This window comes from Camellia sinensis, chromosome 9, assembly GCF_055761805.1.
Source record: "Camellia sinensis isolate YWXY chromosome 9, ASM5576180v1, whole genome shotgun sequence".
Classification (NCBI taxonomy): Eukaryota; Viridiplantae; Streptophyta; class Magnoliopsida; order Ericales; family Theaceae; genus Camellia; species Camellia sinensis.
The window spans coordinates 83,493,579-83,517,731 of record NC_138969.1 but is presented as its reverse complement, the minus strand read 5'-3'; the positions used below and the strand labels follow the sequence as shown (position 1 = coordinate 83,517,731).

The following is a 24,153-nucleotide window of genomic DNA, read 5'->3' as shown; positions in this document are numbered from 1 at the left end:
CTCTATTTGCACATCACATTTCATCTCAAAGTATACCACTATGTTTTTAATACAATAAAACTTCTTTAAACTATTGAGAAAAATACAAAAAAAATAAAATAAAATACTATTAAAGAAAAAAAATATCGGTTATCAAATAAATTATGACACTGTAAGTGTAAGATGGGGTGAGCTTTCAAATGTTGAGGTTAAAGAGTGGCTGTAATTTGCCCCCACCATAAAGCCCTGCCCCACAAAAAAGCAACAATCACAACAGCAGTCTCTTTATATTATGCATCCAAACTCTTGACCTTCCAGTGTACACAATAATAGAGCTTGTGCGGTGTCAATAATTACTGAGCTTTTCGGGCAATAATAACAATGTTCAAGCTTTACTTCATTTGTACAAAGTTTCCATGTATGTTGAGCTTTACAATTGAATTGGATGTTTCTAAACACATCCCAGGTCATCTATGGCAGTTGACTTCTGTTTCTTTCTTCAAAAGATTCCAAGCAAACAAAGCTGCCCCAACTGCAGGCTCCACCTGAACAATCAAAGTGAAATCTTGACTTGTAACAATCCATCTACAAAATTTAATGTGAAATAAGGGGGGGGGGGGGGTTGGAAAGATAAAAAAAACAACGATGTAGCATACAATTTGTTCTCGATTGCGTACATTTCAGAGATGAAGAAATTATTTTGTTTCATCTATAATTTGAATCTTGTCCCATAGTGAAAACTGGGAAATACTTCATTTGTAAAATTTCAGAATTTAGGAATAGAATATCGTAGTTCTATGGAGAAAGGGCAGGGAGGCCAAGTAGCATAGCAACTTTTCAGAAACTATGGAAACATTTGCACTCAACATGTTTAGAAGGAATGTAGATACCAACCCGGTAAAGATGGTGCAAAGGTCGTGAAGAAAGTCAGTCATTAGCTAGTGAGGATTAGGATTAATTCCCACTCGAGTCCAGAATGTGAATGTGGTATGATCTTTTGTTTCTTTCCTTTCAATTTTAATGGGGGTGCCATTGGTTGACCATAGTCACAACTTTTTACAAAACCAAATTATATAGTTAAAACATTTGTAAACAAACATGTATAGTCTGAGACAACAGAATAAGCTTTAGACTATATACAATCATTAGTCATTGACATCCTTGCGTTGTGTTTGGATCATGAATTTGGGGGAGGAATTTGGGAAGGGAAAGAGAAAAGAGGAAAAAATTTAGCTTATATTTCATTCATATATCCCTCACCTTTTCCTTTACCCTTCCAAATCCTAACCCAAATCTATGATCCAAACAGAATCTTAGTGTAGACCACTACTTAAAAAGTAACATGATTCAGAAAACATACGCAGGTGCTGATAAGTAAATGCTAGACATTGGAGAAAAAGCTTGCACCAGCTGCAACTTTATATTTCATTTGCCAAGAGAGAAATGCAAGAACTTTTGCAAACAAGAGAACAGAGACTAAATTGCTTGAGGAAAATTGTTGTAAATATTAAAAGTAGAGCAGTTACCTGGAGTGGCATTGTGGACAATCAGTTTAACAAAGTCATGCAAAACTGGAATTTTTCTAGCAGCTTGTTTCATAGGATTTGATTTCTTTATTTGCTGTAAGAATTGCTGGTGTATACCCTAGTTGAACTATTGTAAGTTTTGTTGTGCTAATATATACATTACCTTACCAGAAAATTAGCAAGAATTCCAAAATCAGAGTGGCACAAGGTTTCCTGACTATGCAGAAAGGTGTTCAAAACAGTTTCAAGGTCCTTCTAGGGTTGTAGCACTTCCATCAATGCTTTTGCGAGGCAAAATGGACCTCAATCAAAATATCACACATGTGACTGTAAGTTGGTACTCACTTTTACATCTTTTGAGGAATGAACTTCTCACTTTTTTCTGCCTTTCTCCGCTCAACTTGGGAGCATGCTATTTAATTTAATACTTCAAAGTGTTCAGAAAAGCATGGATGATGAAAATAACAGATCAATCCTTCACAATACTATAAACACTTCTCTTTCACTAAAGGATGTTTTTGGGAACTTCAATTTGGATTTGCGTTATGGTTTTTAAATCTAAAGGATTTACATAATCAACATATTTGAAATTTTATATTTTAAAATGCATTACTTGATACTAAAAATTAGTGAAGAATCTATGCATGGATTTCTGTGTGTAAATAGGATATACATATTGTAATTGTGATAATCGTTAGAATTTTTGGAGTTTACTTCCACAGGAACTAAATGGATAAACAAAATCTACTCCGCAAACAGAGAAAAAATTTGGTTCAATGACTATCAATTATATAGTAAAAAAGGTTAAGATGGCCCAAGTTCAAACAAATATATCTCCTCTGAACTAATAAAACATTATGAAACATATCTTTGTATATTTATATACATGTATAAAATAAGTAAATACATAAAGTACCCAAAGACATTTTAATATATTGCCCAAGCATGGATATTGACATTATAGTAGAAGAAATAATTGCATTCTGAAGTACATTATTAACTAAAATGATAATATGACACACTAAAGTGATAGAAAGCAGAAAATACACATACACATTAAATTAGGTTAGAGTTAGAGTTGGGGCTTGTGAAGAATCACAAGGGGAGAGGGAGAGAGAGAGAGAGAGAGAGATGCTGTCACTTAAAGTTTAGATGGAGAGACTATGAGTCGATGGGTGGGTGGATTTGGGAAATAACACCCAGCAGCAGTTATTTGAAATCAACAAGTTTTGGTTTGTAATATCCGTGGGAGGATTTTCTAAAAAAATTGCAAATCCTGAACACAATTAGTAATCCAAACAAGGGATGCAGATTTCACCTCAGAATTTGAAATCCACCAAGCCCAAACCCACAAATCCAAACAGAGCCCAAAAGAGTTGCAACAGAGTTCCACAATGCCAGAAACTAAGAAGAGAGGACACATACATGGACATGATACACACTGACACAACAATTTTCAAAAATTACAGAAAACTGACACACGGGAACACGCACAAAATATGTGGTTTTATATATTTATTATATCACCGACGCATGTCAAGAAGTGTCTAACGAGTGTCTGTATCAAACATGGGCACGCTTTCTTTTTAGAAATGTTTGTGCTTCTTAGGACAAAAATCAATTAAATGGTGACAAATTGAGTTAATTGTTTCAGTGATGACAAACATATTCTACAATATGGACCTCTATTGATAAAGAATGCCAACCTTTGGTTTAACTGGACAAGCCTTGGGGTAGGTCTTCTGGATACAGTCAATAACTTCCTTTCCTATGTCCCACTTCCTGTTAGCTTCAAGCACACCGCCGACCATCACAACTGGGAAAGAGCCATTTCCATCTGCAATTAAAGATCAATTTGCTTAAAGATCAATTTGCATTCTGAAAACTTCTACATCTTCATGAAACAAGGCCACACAAGGCAGCAAGGGGGGTTTTGGTTTCACATTCTATTGGCATGTAAATTTTTTCAACTGCTCTTTTTTTAGTAGTATAATGGGGATTTTAGCAGCAGCTTATGGGCTGTTTGGTGTAGCTCATTGTAAGCTAAAAGCTGATAATCAGAATCCCTTCCCCCAACTTCCAGATAATCAGTTTATTTAAGCTATTTTTGCCTAATAAGTTGTAAGCAGAAACTAAACCAAACAGTCTAGCACAGACTTCCTGAATAACAAAAGCTATAAGAAGCTTGTATCAATCGCACAAAACAGCCCCATATGAGCTGCTCGTAGCTTTTTTTTATTTATTTTGTAAGTCACTACCAAACTATTTTGTGCAACTTCTGCTTACAACATTCTAGGTAGAAGAAATAGTTTAAATAAGCTGAAAAAAAGTTGATAATCTGGAAGTTGGGAGGGGTGCTTTTGGTTTCTACTTTCTTATTATCAGCTTTCAACTTACAAGAAGTTGCACTAACCTTTCCCAATGCATAATGAACATTCAGGTCAATCAAAAATAATAACCATCTAACATTTCAAATTTTATGAGAACCAAAATTCAAATTCCATGTCCATAATTCGAGTTGACTTGTCTTAAAACTCAACCAACTATATAAGTTACATAATATAACCCTATCCTTCTTTTCCTTACCAATTATGAAATGAATAATATGTTAAATTTGAATACTTAAATAAGGATGTACCTACTCCACCCAAGCAAAGTCTTCGAACAACTGCTTTCACACTTACAGCCAATTCTTGGACTGCATCTTCTAAAATCTTGTTTGCAATTTGATCTCCATCTTCCGCACAAGACACCACTACTGGGACAAGTGCCGCAATGCGTGCCCAAGATGGATCGGCATAGGTCCACCTAAATTCAAATAAGAAAGAAGAATGAAACCATTTGTGCAAGGCAGCAACCATTATTGAACACATTCAATCATCATAGGTAATTCGACATGTTTTCTAAATCTTTGTTTACTTCTCTAACAACACGAATTAAGTAAATTATCCAACTAAAGTGAGTTGTGCACTGTTTCTAAGTTCATTGGCAAAAAATATGTTTCTTCAGAGGGAAGATGATGTGAGTTAGTTTGTTGAATGAGCTAGCCTTTGTGGTAGTTAGCCTCCTAAAAACAAACTTTTGATATTTTGAGATTGTAAATTCAGAGCTCTAGCTCTTGAATCCCTAGATTTGGGAAACTCTCTCTAACAATTCAATTCTCTTGATTTGCTTCCATCATTTTGGTATCGGAATCTTGGAAACTTGTTGAGATGTCTTGTGGGAGATCATCCACAGGGTTGGGATGGCGTGCTTCCTTTAGCTGAATTTTCTTACAATTCCTCTCTCAATCAAATCATGAACATTTCTCCATTTGAAGTGGCTTATGCTTCCAAGCCTTATAGTTTGGTGAATTAGTTCCTTTGCCTATAACTAAGAAGGGGAATGTCAAGGCAGAAGAGATAGCTGCATTTATGTAACAAATACAAGCTCAAGTGAAGGCACAAATTGTTGGATCTAATGCCAAACACAAAGCCGCAACTGATGTGCATAAATGAAAGGCCGTTTTCAAACAATGTGATCTTGTTTGGGTGGTTTTGACCAAGGAAAGACAGCCCCATGGCCCTTACATGAAGTTGAATGCTAGAAAAGTGGGACCTTGTGAAATTTTGTGCAAGACAAATGACAATTCCTACCAAGTCTGGTTGCCTCCACATTTGAGCATCTCCAACACTTTTAATGTCCAGCATTTGGTGCCTTATGTTGTCAACTAGTCTAGCTAGTTTGTTGTTTGAGCTAGCCTTTGTCTATAAATAGGTGGTTGGCCTCCTAATAAGTTAATAACTAACTCATGAAATTTTGAGATTGAAATTCAGAGTTCTAGTTCTTGTATCGCTAGATTCAGGTTGTTTGATGGAAGGCAACAAGTTACAGCACTTCCACGAGTACGTAAACCATCACTTAATGCCGTTCAGCTTACATTAAAGTGGTCATAAAGTCAGTTTTGTCATCAATCGCCTTATGATGAATAAGCGCTCCATCAAGTTCAGATCTGGTCTTTCATATTTGTCAATATTATTCTCATAGTCCTAATGGTGGAAAAAAAAGGGATCAGGGAAGAACTTTAATTATTAATAGAACAGTTTGAATGAGGACCACTTCCACACCTGAAAGGTTGAAGTAAATGGGAATATAATATTAAGAGTTGTGGTAACAAGATGGACGGCAGCCCACACATAACCTTTACATTAGTCTCTTCCATGGCATGGGTTTTTGATGGGATTCCGTGAAACTAAAGCAGGAACTGCTTAGGCATAAGAGCATAGATTGATGAATGTAGCATCCCACTTTTGACAATCTTTTGTGTGAGACAACAAAGACATGCATATCCAAATAGTTTCAATAACAATTAAGAATTACCATCCCACTTTTGACAATCTTTAGGTTTTGTGAGGAGATTACATGTGGTGCATGTTCAACAACCAAATGGATGAGTGGTAGCCATGGAGAACACATCTAGTAAATCATCTTATGGAGGTGCAAGCTGTCAAAGGCTGTCCTTTCAACATAACATGTAACTGTTAAGAACACCACCAAAACTACTAGCTTGAACTAGAAAACCATGAAAGCTGATCTACTAACAAGACATAGCTTGATGGATATCTTTCCTTTAGCAGTCCCACATGGGCGATACAAGAAAGCCTCCCCTGCCAATTATCCTAGGAACAACTTTATTATATATGTTTATAAGTAATAAAATAAAGTCTTCTAAGAAACTTAAAAGAAAGTCATTTATAAAAAGAGCCCTTGGTGAAATTTGTTCACTTCCGAAATTAAAATAGGTGCGCGTATCTATTGAATTCTTAGAATTAATTGGACTACCAGCATATAAACAACATAAATATTAAAATAAAAATAAAGTGAGATGATTGTAAACTTTTCAAATAGAGCCTGACTTGAAACAACCTGAAAGCAATTCAGATTAGTTAGACTCAGTTCCAATATGTCCTGTTAGTATGATTTGCAGGTTAGCCAGGGCTGAATATGTCCAATACAAATTCCCGTCATAGCAAGGAGTTGCAGGTCTCTTTTTTCTTTTTGTCCTACAGTCCTTAGAGTAATGGCATCCAAAAGGTTTAACTAGAGATTCAGTACAAAAATTTAACAGGAATAGTTATAAGTTTGAAGAGAGAGATACCCAATAAGTTCATCTGGAGAAGAAAGACTAAGTGACTGTAGAACACTTTTTGTAAGCATTGTTTGTGGACCACGACCATCATGAGCCCTTATCACTGCTGTCAGTGCCTGTGCAGCAATTCCGTAGCCACTGCAGCAAGTAAACAGATATCTGTCAATCCAATTTGCCATCAAAATATTCACTTTACATAACAAATTAATTTGCTGATCATAAGTATATCCATAGAACTGGTAAGGCAAACAGTGGTCCTTTCTTTAGTGGGAAGGCTGCATAATCTCCTCGGTTACAATCAGTGCAGTATCTAAGAGTATCCTGATATCCTCAATTAAGAAACATATAGCATGCTTTCAACTACATATATGGATTATTTAAAATTCAGACAAATCTTGAGACCTAGTACTGAAAATTAGCTACAGGAAACCTCTAGCATTCAATTCTTTCCAGTGCTTTATTTCAAAAGGAATATTTGTTTATATGCTATAACAAACCCTCTTTTAAAAACAAATAAGTAAACAAATAAAATCCTTCAGTTAAACGATCAGAATGAATGGTCTCAGGCATATATTATCATACAAGTTCATCATAAAAAGAATACAGTATGTACATGAAACAAAAGATCTGCTTGTTTTAACACATACAAAAAAGGTCCAGGGAATAATATCTTCTTCATTTTCTCCACTACTTGCTCAAATATTGCCATGTAAGGAATACACTTCATTAAAAGATTATATAGAAACCAGAATTTTGACTTAAATATTTTTTGGGGCTAATTTTCACTTCGTTGATGTTGAGCAGACTGAAAACTGTGATGAACAGAGAGCAGTCCAAAACACTCCCAGAGTTATTATCAATATGATACATTGAATGCTGGATCTTGATCACGAGAATATCCTCACCGGGAAAATTCAAAGGGCAACTCATCCCAGGGAGGCCATGAAGATCCAACCTGCAGTGAAGAAGATCAGGACTAAGCCTTCGAAGTCCAGGTTTGTGGTGTCTTTCACAAAGAGGGGACTTGGAGAGAGTACAGCACCCCCACACCATTGCCCTCATTGTCACCATTGGAATAGGAACAAACTTTGAAGTCAACAGGATCCTAATAGATCAAGGCAGCTTAGCCAACATCATGTACTTTGAGTTGTTCAAGAAGCTCAGCTTGAGCAAGAAAGACCTAACCCCTGCCACCATTCTGTTCGTTGGTTGCCACTCCCAGCCAGAGTGGCCTTCGCGGCAGGCTGGATCAATGACTCTGGATGTTGAGTTCATAGTGATAAACGCCCCTTCCCTCCACAATGCAATATTGGGTAGACCATGGCTCCATTGCATGAAAGCAGTACCGTCCACTTACCATTAGCTACTGCCCTTCTCGACTGAGCGAGAAGCGGAGAATATACATTGAGACCAAGTGGCACCCAATCATTGCTTCATAGCGCCAACAAAAACCAAACACACCATGGAGTAAGTCCAAATGTGGAAGTTCCAGACCGCCTAGCCTTAAAGGACGTAGGTGGAGTGCTTGTAGAGAAGATGGTGGAAGAACTAGAAACCGTTCGGATTGGAAGAGGATAATCCGAACAAGTTTTTCCTTCTTGGTACCTCTTTGGCCAAGAAAGAACAGATGCTTGCCTTCTTCAAAACCAACTTGGAGATGTTAAACATAGTCACCTTGCGACACACCAAGAGTTGACCCAAACGTTGTCTGCCACAAGCTAAACGTGAGCTTAGGGAGCTGACTGGTCATACACAAGAGCAGACGATATTCAATCGAGTATATCCTAAGAAGCACGGACACGGATAAGGACACGTGACATGACACAGACACAACAAGGACACATAAATTTTCAAAAAATGCAGAACGTGACACTTTGGGGAGTGTGCAAAAAATTTTATATATTTATTATGTCATATTTTTAAATATCTAATATGTATTTTATATCAAATATTTAACTTTATCAAATTTATTAACTTTAGGTATGTTATTTTAGTAAAAAAATTAAAAAATTTAATTTTTTTTGGGAAAAAATAAGTCCTCATCATGTCCCCAAGTGTCCCCACCGTGTCCGTAATGTGTCCCAAGTGTCCCAGCGTGTCCGACAAATGTCCAATGCATGTCCAACACGTGTCGAACTCTCATACGTGGCCTCTAGAGAGGTGTCCGTGCTTCATATGTACACCAAAACAGTGATACAAGAAGTGGACAAGCTGTTAGCAGCAAGCTCCATAACTGAGGTCCAAAACTCCCAATGGCTTTCTAACACTGTCGTGGTCAGGAAGAAGAACTGGAAATGGAGGGTGTGTAGATTCATGAGCCTTAACAAGGCCTGCCCAAAGGAAACTTTCCCATTATCGAGAATCGACAAGCTAGTAGATGCCATGGCCAGACTCGCTTGTATGAGCTTTCTTGTTGCGTACAACGAGTATATCATCAAATATCCATGTTCAGTTCCAACCAAGAGAATGCTACATCCATTACCCCCAAGCGTACCTATTCCTACAAAGTGACGAACTTCAGTCTGAAGTCCTCAAGAGCAACTTACCAAAGGATACTAGTCGAGAACCATCTCGAAGCAAGCTAGTCGGAAAGACCTTGGAAGCATACATTGATGATAAGGTGGTCAAAAGCAAGCTTTTCGAGGACCATCTCAAAGACTTTGGTCAAGTATTTGCGATTCTCAAATCTCATAGGTTTTGTCTAAATGCCTCGAAATGTGCCTTCCAAGTGGGATCAAGGAATAACCTGGGTTACATGGCCACCAAGAGAGTGATCAAGGAAAACCCAGCTCAGCTATCGACCATACAGTCCATCAAGCCTCAGAAAAAGCCAAGGTGCTCTAGAAGCTCGCCGGTATGGCATCAGTGCTCAACCATTTCATAAGCCAATCATCAGATAAGTTGAGGCCATTCTTTCAACTCTTGAAGAGCAACGCTGAAATTTATAGGCTTCTCTTTAGGTGATGATGAGGAAACTAAAAAGCACCTCGAAAACAAAAGAGGTGCCATTAAATCTAATCATGACTCCTTGAGAGGTGTCAAAGTCAGCTTGTTTTAGGCGCTAGGTGACTGAGTCAGAAAGGTGCACCAATCACACCACGCCAACAGATGATTCAGATCAAGCAACGGAACAACTATGTTTAAAAGCAAACTAGGTATCATGATCAAAGGTGCTCGTCCCTAGATTACCTTCCACTTCCCTTACTTGAGTGAAAGTCATGAGCAATTGAAAGGAGTCATTCTAACCAAGCAAAGTTATGCTAGAACGAGCAACCATTCTACTCCAAGCCAAATCCCTTTATAGACTAGGGTTGAGCACCCGCATAACCAAGCCTCGGATCACTTTCTCCAGCCTAGGGCTGAAAATCTAGGATCAAGCCTTGGAATATGAATAAGCCCTATAGTGGGGGCAAGATAGTAACAAGGTAGAGTTGGCCCGAGCGGCCTAGCAACTTAAGGCTAGTTTGGAATAGTTCGGATACATGAAGAGTATCCAAAAAATATCTGATACTTCTCAAAATTAAAGAACATTAATATTAGGCATCGGATACGTTTAGTAAGTATCAGATACATATTTGCAAATATCTGAGTATCAATAACTGATACGGATACGGTATGGATACAATATGACTCCTTTCTAGAAGTATTTGTGCTTCATACATTTCAACATAGTTGTGCTAAAAGGTTACAAATCCTTACGTCACACAATGAGATCCAACAGCCCATCAAATTCACTGGCAACAAGGTTATTCATAGTTCAACTAGCATATCAATCATTACTTGCCATTTTGTTTGTAGTCATATTTTCCAGGAGGTCCGTCATTGCATTATCGTCCTCTATTTGTTAAGTAATCTTGCAACTGCACAATGCCGCATTTTATTAAGAATTTATTCCTTTTACTTCACAAGATATCCTTTTTGACCCAATATCAATATAAAGGATATTTAAAATATATATATATCTATAATTGGACATGAATGCTTGTAGTTGTTCTCTCAATGTAGGCTTAATAAGCTTCTGGGTGTTAGATGAAGGAAATGGATTTGGGGGTGCTTGTCGTCATGCAATATGGCAATCATTGTGAATGGCAAGGCGGGGGATTTTTTTCTTAGCATCCAAGGATCTAGGGATGGCAATGGATAACCTACCCTGTGGGTATCCATGGAGACCCAACCCAAATACATGGGTTTTCCCCTTTTTTTCTTATCCATTGGGTAGGGTAGGTGATATTCTTTAAATATCCACAGGGGATGGGTTGGGGATGGGTACCCACTAATTTCCCCATATGTTTTTTTTTTTTTTTTTTTTTTTTAAGATTCACAACTAAAACTAAATATACATTCAATCTTTTTTCTTTTTTTTATTTATTTATTTTTTCAGGTTCACAACCAATTTTTTTTTTTTTTTTTTTAAGATCCACAACCAAAGCTAAATATACGTCCAATCTTTTTTTATTTTATTTTTAAGGTTCACAACCATTTTTTTTTTAATTTTTAAGATTCACAACAAAAGCTAAATATACATTTAATTTTTTTTCCTTTTTTTAATTTTTTTTAAGGTTCACAACCATTTTTTTTTTTTTAAGATTCACAACCAAAGCTAAATATATATTTAATTTTTTTTCTTTTTTTTTACCAAAGCTAAATATATATTTAATTTTTTTTTTACCAAAGCTAAATATATATTTAATTTTTTTTTATAAAGGTTCTGACTTTGTTATATAAATTTAAAGGTTCTGACTTTTTTATAAAGGTTCTGACTTTGTTATATACTCCATGTGTGGAAACTTTATTTCCATTTATACTTTTTTTAAAAAAAAAAAATTTAAATTCTGAAAAGAAAACAACTTCCAATCGTTTGCCATATCGCTGCAATATTTAAGGTAATTAATTGATGGTTATCAATTATACATGGAACTACATGGTTGGAAGAGCTAAAGGTTCTGACTTTGTTATAATTTATATATTTAGTTTTGGTTGTGAATCTTTAAAAAAAAAAAAATTAAATATATATTTAGTTTTGGTTATAATTTAAATATATATATTTTAAAGAGTAGGTAACTCATCCAATATATAAATTTTTTTTTTACCAAAGCTAAATATATTTTTTTTGTTAAAAAAAAATAAAAAATAAAAAATAAAAAATAATAAAAAAAATTGTTAACATTAAATATATTTAAAAAGAAAGAAAAAAGATTGAAGGTATATTTAGTTTTTGTTGTGAACCTTAAAAAAAAAAAAAAAAAAAAAAAAAAAAAAAAAAAAAAAAAAAAAAGTGGTTGTTAACATTAAATATAAAAAATAAAAATGGGGATTAAAGTGGGTTGGGGAAAATCCATACCCATTAAAAAATGGGAAGGGTGGTACCCATGGAGACTGGGGAATGGGGAATGGGGAAAATTTATTATAGGGGAATGGGGATGGGGAATTAATATCCACCCCATTGCCCCCCATTGCCATTCCTACAAGGATCTAAGACAGGGTGATCCTTTGTCACCATTTTTGTTTATTTTAGTTGTTGATGTGTTGGGTAGGATTATTGATTTAGCTAAGGATAAGGGTGTCATTGAGGGGTTTGTGGTGGGAAGGGATAGGATAGGTGTTACTCACAATTTGCGGATGATACTATTTTCTTCTCATCTAAGGAGGAAAGTAAGGTGCGGAGTTTGCTAAAGATTCTGAGAATTTTTTAAATAGTGTCGGGTCTCAAGGTCAATCTTAGCAAAAGTAGTGTTGTGGGTATTAATTTGGATGATAGTCATGTGCATAGGGTGGCGGTTATGTTGGGATGTTCAATTGATTCCTTTCCTCTCAAATATTTGGGGCTTCCGTTGCAAGGAGATCCTAGATTGGTGTCTTGTCAAAATTAGTAAAAGATTAGAGGGATGGAAGCGAACTTTGTTGTCTAAGGGAGGGAGGTATACGTTGGTACAATCCGTATTAGGATTTGTTCCTATTTATTTCCTGTCCCTTTTCAAAATTCCGGTTAGCATTGCAAGAAAGATTGATAAACTGATGAGGGATTTTCTCTAGGAAGGGTGTGAGGAGGGTAAAGGAGTTCATTTGGTTGGGTGGGAGACTGTTTCTCTTTCTAGGGCAAAAGGTGGCTTAGCTATAAGAAACATCGTTGCTGGGAATATTGCTTTCTTGGGCAAGTGGTTGTGGAGATTTCCTCTTGAAAGTGAGTCGTTATGATGTTCAGTTATTAACAGCAAGTATGGAGTTCAATCCAATGGTAGGGATTCTAATGTGGTTAATGGAAGTAATTGTCGTTCACCGTGGAAATCCATTTCTCGTTTGTATCCTCTTGTGTCTAATTTTTTTTCATTCAGAGTGGGGAATGGGGAGAATGTTCGGTTTTGGGAGGATGTTTGGTTAGGGGATATTTCGTTTGCTAGATCTTTTCCCCTTCTTTACAGATTGGCTCGTTCTCCAAATGTGTCTATAGCGTCGGTGGCTAGCTCGTCTATGGCACCCATCTCCTGGAATTTGATCTCATTAGAAACTTGAATGATAGGGAGGCGGGGGAGTTGGCATCTTTGTTAGTAATGCTCAAGGGGGTTTCTCTTTCTTCGTCTTCTGATAGTAGGGTGTAGAATCTTGTCTCTTCAGGGGTCTTTTTATGCAAATCCTTTTTTGATAAGATTATTGATAATCCCTCGGTTCCCTTGTTCCCTTTTCATAAGAAAATTTGGAAAGCTGGTGTCCCTCATAAAGTGAAGTTTTTCATATGGTCTTTGGCTCAAAAAGGTGTTACAACTAATGATGTTCTCCAGAGGAGAAGGCCTAATCACTTTCTATGCCCTCAATGGTGTGTGATGTGCAAGAGAAATTTGGAGGTAGCGGATCATCTTTTTCTTCATTGCCCGGTGGCTTCTGTATTATGGTAGCGTCTTTTCAAATTATTTGATGTGCAGTGGGTTGCTCCATGGGAGTGTATGCATATGCTTCTTATTCGGTTTGACGGGTTTGGGAGTACCAAGAAAACCAAAACAATGTGGATAGACATTATTTTTGCTATTTTCTGGGTTATATAGCTGGAGAGAAATGTTCGAATTTTTTAAGGCAAGGAAGTAAGTGTAGAGGCTTTGTGGGATAGGGCGGAACATTTGGCCTCATTTTGGGCATTTGTATCTCCTCCTTTTAAAGGAGTCCCCTTTGTTTTTGATCTCTGGAGATTGGGCTGCGCTTTGCCATCCTTAGGGTTACGAGTTTTGCGATTTTATTTTGCTTTTTCTTCTTCTCTTTTTCTTTCTTTCTATGAGGACTTCTTGTCCTCTTTCTCTTTCCCGTTTTAATAAAATTTGTTGTTACTCAAAAAATAAATAAATAAATAAGCTTCTGCAAGTTATAACACCACAATTGCTCTAGTAAATTCTTTACTGAGCACATGCTGTTAATCTTAATATAATACAAGCAGCCAATAACTTCCTACATGCACATTCAGAATTATTAACATATTCCTTGCCCTTTTTACAAGTACTTATTTCTAAGACTTTTTTTATAATTTCTGATAATTACTTGACTTAATTAGTAGGATAGTCGCCCTAGAAATGTACCTTCAATTTTCTAAGTAAAAGAAAAGAATGATGCTAAAGAAAACAAAGCTAACATGTCCTCCATGGACAAAATCGTGAGGAAAGCATGTTGGGCATTACCTGCCCCAATCACCTAGGATAGGTCCAGCACCAGCAGCACGAGCCTCTTGTCCATCTTCAGCAAATCCACAAGCAATGCAACCTGTACCGGCAATCAAAACACAGCCATGAAGCTTACCCAATGTCCCACTGGCCAAAGCTGCTACAGCATCATTATGAACATATAGCTTTACATGGCTTGGGAATATGTCCCTGAAAAAGTCATTATCAACAATTTAGATCCAGTTGTGTGGGTGCCCAAATATACTATCAGAAACAAATTATCTTTCCAGCATGTAGTATTGTGATTCCAGTCTAAGATAACATATTTCAAAAAACTGCAACAATAAAATAAAATAAAATTTTTTTTTTTTTAAAATTCTAAAATTGAAAGCACCAAATGATGCCAAAAATCCCAAAATGGACACTCATTTAAAGATTTGTATGGACACTCATTTCCAAACTTTTCATTGTTTTTGTTTCCAAAAACATGAAAAAAAACAAATCCAAAAACTGAAAATGAAATTTTTGAAAACTATACCAAACATAATGTTACCATACTATCCCAAAATAAATAAATAAAATATTTAATTTTTCCATGGTAAGGATTTGTCCCATCATCTTTTCCACCCCAAAATATACAGTTCTTCAATTATCTTGCCTATATGTTTTATTTGAAGAATACATCTAATCAATATTTTTGTCATCAGCAACAAAATATTTTATTAATAAACTAAATAAGTACAAAGAAAGTACAACAAAGGATAAGAACTCTGAGGAAATGAAAAAATATAAATTCCATTTTCTTCTTCCTCTCTCTACTGTTTCTCTCTCCTAGTCCCTTCTCCCCCTCAATCCACCCAAGCCCCAAAGCCACATTGCCCAAGCTTTTCTCTCTTCACCTGATAAAATACACACCACAACTATAACAGAATACACGCAACCCTAGAACGGACAATTCTCGCATCACTTAGTGTTCTCTGCTTTGCAGCGGTTCTATTTCTGAAATATCTTCTAGTTCAGGATAAAATCTTGTAAAAATGCTTTGTTAGTTGTTCTTTTCTTTCTTCTTTTTCAAATCATAACATGTTATGCATGGAAATTGTGTCTTGTTTTCTAGTTAAACTGCATCTCTTTGTTCGCGATGCATTCATTTATTGTTGGACTAGAAATACTAGAACTGGTATCCCAGGAGAATCTATGTGAATAACTTTTTGCTGCCATAATGGAATAATTGTTTCTAATAGACTGATCATATTTTACTAGATAAAAAAATTTCCACAATTCAAACCTTAACATTGTAGATAGAAAAAAAAAAAGGCTATTATTGATAGCTGCTAGCATTGCTGGTAATAGTGTCCTTGCCGCAGCATATGCCCTAGTTTGTCCTTGCTGCTGATTTCTATTGATGGGCTTGTTTTGAGGGTGTGTACCATATGCAAGTTATGATATTTGTGGGTTTGATTACTATAAATATCATAACTCAATCCTACGAGAGTCACAACTACAAAAAAAAAAAGTTACAACCAAACACCACATAAGGTATACCTAAGAAGCTCTTGGATCATAACCAACATCATAATGAGTCATAACTAACACCATAATAGGTCATAACCAAAGACTACATAAGTCGTAACTAAGATGCATTTTGTACACACCCCCTAGAATTTCCCCTAATTTATATACGTATATGTTATATATATAACGGTATAGTTTAGAAGAGAGGAAGATGATGAGGGTACTTGGTCAATTTACAATTCCCATTAATAGAAGTTAGCAATGCATTTTCGTCCACAAACTACAATAAGTTAAGTGGTTATTTTTAAATCTGGGGTTATGTGAACAGGGCCTATACCACAAGGGATAAAGTGAAATTTGCCCAAATTAGATTGTAATTATACGGGTACAGGCTAAATTAATAGATTTACCAGGTGCAGCTTAATAATATCTACCGATGTGCTCAAAAAGGCCAAAAGCTTGGCAAATAAAGCCCTTTCTGATAGTTATATATTATGCAGCTCACTTCCCCACGCACACAAAAGTAAGGTAAACCATATACTTGGTTGTATTTTTTGTTTCCCTTGACCTTTAACCTATACTTGCCATACTGTTAAATTCAAAGACTTCCACATATATATAAGAATTAAAGAATTGGATAGGAAAAACTGGATGGAGTTGCATGGTCCATTCCTTGTTGGCTTCATGTTTTCCACGCAACTTTTTAGAGCTGGAAAATGATTTCTTTGCTACAAACACACCACGATCACACATTTTCCTCAAAACTTGCCTGAGTTGCAACTTGCCTGAGTTGTACAAGCCAGTCACGGTTGCTTCCTTGTTCAGTCAAACTATGATCCCCAACCTGGCTGTGGCAGGTCTGAAAACACAGCTCTTGAATGATTTTAATTTCCAGCCTCCAACATAACTCGCGGATGCAGAATGGCAATAACTGGAGCTATAGTCAAAAGACTCAAAAACCCTTCCTCAGATCATATATAACATCCTCTCTCAACTAATTCCACTGAAAAAAATCTTCAAATTTATAAACGTAGATGGGATGGAAAAAAATGCTTCACGTGACTTTAAAGGAGATGTTGACAAGAGACTACCAATTTCATAATTAACTTAACAAATACTCCAGTAGACAATGTTGGTCCCACCAATGGGTGCTAGGCATGGTAAACTCTACAAACCCTAAACAACGACATTATTTGCATACAATAGCTGTACCCAAAATCAAACTTTCACATTCATACTAGTCAGCCCAAGTTTCTATCATTGCATCAGTCATCACAATAGGGCTTGGTTTGAATAATTCCGGAACTAGTCATAACCTATTCACAAAGTCTCCATGTCCCATCTTATAATTTTACAATGCAACATCAAAAATTGCATCATAATGTTGTAGTATATGATGCAACAACTCTAAAATTTATTTGAAACATCAAGCATGTAAATGCTTTTTTTTTTTCCAGCACAAATTGCTGTCCCACTCAAATTCTGCACATACATGGCTCATTGTTACTTGCACCCCAACCTTTTGTCACATTTTACTCTCTGACTGAACAAAACTTTCTTGCTGGCTGCTTAATGATTTCCGAATTTATTAGTATAATTGCACAAAGGAGGGAGCCAGGAAAAGATGAATGGCTCAAAAAGGAAGTTGTTCTAAACCTAGGCGGCTCCATATAAATTAGTGTGGATTCAATGGACCCCACTAGATTTTAAAAATATATATATTAAAATTTTTTATTTATATATATTTTTAGATAAAATTGATTACAAAAAATGGCCCCACTTTAGAGTAATTGGACCGTTCAAAAAAAAAATTAATCATCTCTTATATTTGTCTAAGACCTATTACAATCAACAGTTGAGTAGCTTCATTCAATTTCTAAGACTATAGTCATCTCTATGTGTTTTTTGATCTGTCTCATCCCTAATTGTGTTCTAGTGATTTTTTTTTTTTTTTTTTTGGGGGGGGGTTCTAGTTTTAGTATACTGATTCGGTAATATAAAAAGTGGCTTTTTTTTTTTTTGGAGACTTCAACAAAGGGTTGTACTTAACTTTGAATTAATGCAAAAAGTTTCCAAGATATTCTACAAACCCAAAAAGTCTTGTAGTTATGCAAAAAATTGAAAATCCCAGTTTTTAAATGTAATGCTGAAATTGGCAATGAAATCTACATTTTAGGAGAAAACTATAACAGTTAGACTAGTAATTGCCCGATTTGGATCAAAATCAATATTTTAGGAGAAGCCACCAAGAAGAATAAATTTACTTGTGAAATTAGATTTACTTTTACCAGTAGTAATGACAATGGTAGTAAAAACATTTTCAACAATAATTTATAATAAAAAAATAAAAAACAATTGCACATGTGAATGAGCGATCAATGGATTAATGATTATGTGATCATATGCTTTGAAAATAGTATATTTGATAGTAGTAATAGTAAGACAGTTATGTAACAATTTCAAAATATGAAAACCCATAGAGAACAATTGAAGAAGTTTATGCATTTACTTTCTTCTTCTTTTTTTGTAAAAACATTAGTATGAATGCACAAAAAAATTTATTTTTTCCTTGAGAAATTTAAATTATCTTTGTCAAATTATTTGAAATAAATAGTAGATACAGATAAGTCATTAACCCCAATGACAAAAAAAAATTGGAGCCGACACTGGCTCTGAAACAAATTATAAACGTTCTGTTACCACAATGGACCAATATTTAAATCCCAAATAGCTGTCAGATGACCTATAGGACTGATCTAATTCATTCGTCTATGGGTTTTTAATCTCAATCATAAACTAAATTCTTTGCACTCTTAACCTGCAATTAGCTCCTCCTTAGTTTAGAACCATCATGCAGTGATCAAAATACACATGAACAATATGAAGACAACCACAAAACAATGTCCAGGCAACAAACCTTAGCCATTTTAATATTCTTTCCTGATCCGTTGGATGGTTAACACCAGATACACCCAAACAAACAGCTCGAACAGCAGATCTCTTTGAACCTGAATTTAGAAGGGTTTCTGCCATAACCTGTTCTAATGTATCTCTGGCTGCAGTTTCTGTAAACATGAAAAAGAAGGGGGAAGTAAACTTAGAAAATCAAAATGATTACAGTTTTTTTCTTACGCAAAGATTTTTTTTGAATTTAAAATAGCAAGAGAGAAACATATCATATATTTAAAAATTATAATGAGCAGTCAAATTTGCAGAAATATAATAAGGACTATGACTCATTGATCAACAAAGAAATCAGGGAAGTTGCTCTTGAATCCATTGTAATCAACAAAGAAATCAGGGAAGTTGCTCTTGAATCCATTGTAATCATCCTAATAACCCTGACATGTACTTGTCCCTTAATAACAACGAAAAGACGAAGGAATGACCGTAACCTTAATGATAGAAATGATATACACACAACAAAATAACTAAATAACTAGGCGATTAATCAGTTGACAGGAGACAGGAACTGCATTATAAAACAAACAAAATTGCAACATCAACTCAACCAGGCCCCATCCAGATTCGTCATAAAAATTTTGTGAGGTAATTCCAAATTTCCAAGGTTTCGTATACTATAACATCCATCAGAAATGGTAGTACCCAAGTTCTATGACAACCTAATAATGGTTCTGTTATTAAACCAATTTTGTCCATAGCAACCTTCCCTCACAATATTGGATCAGCAGAAAGGGCCCATCACTTAATGGCTAACAAATACGGGTATGTAAGAGACACAAATACAACATGGTACGGACATGTTGACATGACAATTTTCAAGAAATCAGGACACGATACAAGTCACAACAACAGTAATATATAGATATATGATACGGCCATGTCAACACAACAATTTTCAAAATAGCAATACATGACATGGATCACAACAAATAAATAAATATATATATATACTATGTTACATGGACTCTTCAAATTAAATCAAATACCCGTGTCGGACACCCGACACTCGGACAAGGGTATGGGATATGTGTCGGATACTTTTCAACGGATACTTCTTATATAATTGTATATAACACTATTATTATATGTATATATTGTTATATAATTGCTATAAATGTCATTTTGACACTATAAGTTAAATATAATACCATTTTATCTCACATATTAGATTAAAAATATAAAAATATGACATTTTTTTGCCGAGTCCGCGTATCTTTAAATTTATGATTTGATGAGTCCGACCTCTAGATACATACCCGCACCCGACACCCGTACCCGAGTCCATGTAACATAGTATATATATATATGTATTATATAAAACATTAACAATTTCTTCACTTTTTGCATTATAAATCATTTTCCACATTTTACATATTGGAACATAATTGTGAACAAATATCCTTACATCTATTTTAGAAAACTCTATCCACAAACAAATCAACAGTTTCAGGCTTTAGAATTCATGGAATTAAAAATTCTGAAGAAGGGACGATGGTTATTACATCCACATTTCTTTTTATTTTAATCAATGCCTCCCAAGTTCTTTTCTTCACACTTGTGATCTCTCTCATTTTTTATAAGAAAGATTCATTAACAAAGTGAAGTGCCTTGACTGGGCAAACATGTGAAGTAGAACCAAGAGAGAGAAAGCGAAGAGAGGAAGAACATAAGGGCCACAACCCTAATTGCACAAGGCCACAACCTTAAACGCTCCCAATTTTATCAATCAACTCTGAATAATACAACGCAAAATCTAATATTATAGACCATTAACCCTAATTAAAATAGGAAACTAAACCCTGATAGGAAAAGGGAACTAGAATTACTAATAAAATAGAAAACCAAATGTAATTAAAATAAATAAACAAAGACATAAAATTGTAAATAAAACCTCCATGTGCATGCATCATTCCACATCACTCTCCTTGGATGATAAAAAAAACTCAACCTCGAATTTCCTTAAAAATATTGAACTCGTCCATGCCAGCAAATTAAAACTTCGAAAATGCTAGCTACCTTATTTTCTTTCAAATCTGTCTAACCTTGGTTCCAAGTTATTGGAGATGTCCACCAGAAAAGGATTAAGCACAAAAAAAAAAAATCTTGAACACCAATAAAGTCAATTATGTCTAACTTGATCAAAGAATTTGTTGGTGGCATGTCAATATGATCCAACGATTTGAATGTATCTTCATATTAAAGAAGCTCTTCTTTTGATAAAACCGTGTTGCAGGTTGGATTGTCTTGCCTATGCTTGTCAGACTTCCAAATTTTCTTCCAAAATAATATCACTTTTGTCATACTTTAGAACTGCTTGATCACTAATTTCAACTTGATCATCACCATCCCTTTGAGAAATTTATGAAGTATTATGGGCTAACAATTTGTCTAGTGGGCTAACAATTTGTCCTATGTTACTTACATCTTTTTCATTCGCTCCCTCATTTGCTCATGACATCTCCTTATTGATTGTTGGTCACGAACATGATTTTAAATCGTGATATCAGTCAGCATAATGGTCGCAGTCACGATCTCATGTAATGGGTATCAAGAGTATCGAACAATGTGCAACAGGTATCGGAAACTAAACTCATGCATTTTTTTCATGCACTAATCAATGCCACACACACACACACACACAAAAACTCATTTATATTCTTAACTATTTGAATGTTAGTAATAATTGTCAATCAACATTGTGGCATGGTTGCACCTCAAAACTTGATTTGTAAAGTATTATTGAGTTTTATGTTGCTTTTAAGCAAAAAATGTGGAGAATTTCATCTCGTAAGGGAATTTCACAATCTAGGATAACTAGAAATGCTAGTACAATAGGTAATTCATAACAATAAAGCAAACAAAGCCAATATTTTTTGGTAAAATAATACAAATACCACAATATACTAATTCGTGCTCTAATATAATAGTAACATGTTGGCATCAATTATCCTAGTACATAGAATAAAAAAACTAGTTAAAAATTAAATAACAATTAACAATTTTATAACAATGATAAAAAAATTAAGCTTGGATCTTGAAGTTTCAAGCCCTAAATGAGTTCCACGTATTTCAAACAAGTGGAGAGTAACAACCAGAGAGAGAAGAGAGAGAGAGAGATTATATAATTTGAGCCAAATGTGAGATTATTCTATCCAGTGATTATTTAATCCAATCCCACCCCTTTATTCGCAAAATCAAATGTCATTCCATAATCTTTAATTTATATAGAAATCATTCTTATTATTCTTACAAAAAATTCTATGACACATACCTTTAAAAGAAGTGTACCATACTCCCAAATTATGAAATTTGTGGGCTTAGTTATGAGGTGTTTTGGCAATCAAATTTATAGTGAACTTATGAGATTTTGAGGCTGTTGGTTATGAGATTTTTTTTTTTTTTTTTTTTTTTTTGATTATCAGATATCCGAGTCAACTTATGTGTACCTCAACCAATCCCGAAACCCATGCGAAGCGTCCCTTCCATGTGGATCGGGCAATTCTCGGGCACAGCCCGCGGACGTGACCCCAAAGAGTTGATAGCACCTAGTAAGAGTTAAAAAATCTAAGACACGAAGGGAACACACCCCCAAACCCCAAGCTACACCCGCTAGGCCAACCACTTGGGGTTGAACCAAAGTGGATTTAGTTAGATACTTTTGGTTATAATCCAAACTGGTAAAAGTTATGAACAATTATATCTGAAATGTTGGGTGCATATCATACACAGCTTTTTGGGATGTCTATACAGTAGCACTTCACTGATTCTTACCACGCAAAATCCTACAACTGAATCTACATGTGTGCACTGCCCTAATTTGAAACAGAACACCACCTATCCCTTGTGTTCAGAAAAGAACACCCCAAGAATGCCAACCAAATCGAAACCAATAACAATGCTTTCTACATATCTAACAAAAACAATGATTTATAGTCAAGAAAAACTTAAGAGAAATAAGAATTTACCCCAAAAGCACGCATAACAATCAATTTTTCCATCAAATTCAAATTTGATGAAAAAAATAGCTGAAAGTGTGCTCAAACCATTTAATCAAATTGTATCAAATCAAGGATGCACCGAATTCCCAACAATCATACTTTTACTCAAGTTTGATGAAATTTCACAAAAATAAAAATAAAAAATCCAAGTATTTGGACATGGCTTTCTTTCATGAAAAACGATTTTTGGGATGACTTCGAAACTTTTCAAAAAGATTTGATGAAAAAATCAAAAAAAAAACAAAAAAAAACAAAACAAAGAAAGAAAGAAAGAAAAATACCTCCGACGCTGTTGTGGTTGGAACAACCGGCGACGGCGCGAGCGAGGATAGGAAGAGAAGGGTCAGGGAGAGAGTGGAGGGAGGAGAAGGGAATGCAGACACAGATGGTGGACGTGGTGCCACCGTCCACACCCAAGATCACTCCACTCTCTGAATCAGAATAAGAAGAAGAACAACCAACGTGGCCTCCATTCTCGAATCCCCAGATATCCCCATTCCTGTACTTGATCATTGTTCAAATCAACAACCCAACCCAACCCAACACCCACACCCTGACTGTCTCACTCTTGCTGCTTCTCTCTCTCTCTCTCTCTCTCTCTCTCTCTAGACTGAGACAGAGTTGGCTCAATTTGAGCTCAAACTGAGAGACATATACACACACAGAGAGACAGAGAGAGGTAGTTGTGGATAGAGAGAGAGATACCAATATGTCAAAGAAATCAACACGTTTTGGGAGTTTGATTTTTGACGTTGGAAAGTCAGAACCAGGAAGGGTTTCTTTAGGGAGAATTTATCAGCTGTTATTGGGTAATAGGTGTTGTTTGGGATTGACTGTTTTTTAGAGGTTGTTTGGCCGGACTAAAAATTTGTAATTTTTTTTATCTTTTTTAAGTTATATTATCTTTTTAATTTTTTACATATTTTTTTATAAAAAATAAAAATATATATATTAATCTAATACATTCCAAACAATCCCTTAGTGGGTTTTACTTTTATGAAAAAGATAGAAAAATAAAGTTAATGATTGATAATTTATATTGATTTTTTTTTACTAAAACCTCTAATTTCCAAGCAAAGCCTTAGTAAAGCTGGGGTTCGGACCACACTGTTTCGCAAAAAAAAATTATTTAATTTATTTTAAACTTATGTAAAAAATTTGATTTTATATAAATTATTTTAATTTTTTCATCAAATAATTTGATGAAAAAGTTATTTCTAAGAGTATCTTCAATTCAATCCAGTATTAGATATTTCATTAAATTTAAATATAATGAGAAGTGTCTTATTTTGATGATCTAACCCTTTCACCATATTCTTATCAAATAGACAAAAAGCCAAAATTTTTATCAAATAAAAAGAATTTTTCATCTATTATCAAATTTAAATTGTTACTGTTAAGTC

At 35.0% G+C, this 24,153-nt stretch overlaps 1 protein-coding gene across 1 annotated transcript; it reads right to left on the bottom strand.

Annotated features, from left to right (window-relative positions):
- Window positions 1-23,585, bottom strand: LOC114298452 (uncharacterized). Its single transcript, XM_028243022.2, has 7 exons — window positions 23,032-23,585; window positions 18,706-18,853; window positions 14,292-14,483; window positions 6,643-6,771; window positions 4,144-4,313; window positions 3,212-3,342; window positions 1-524 (listed from the first exon to the last, which is right to left on the bottom strand). The coding sequence occupies exons 1-7, from the start codon at window positions 23,261-23,263 to the stop codon at window positions 447-449; spliced, it is 1,080 nt and encodes a 359-aa protein (XP_028098823.1). The 5' UTR covers window positions 23,264-23,585; the 3' UTR covers window positions 1-446.
- Between the last annotated feature and the right edge of the window lie 568 nt (window positions 23,586-24,153).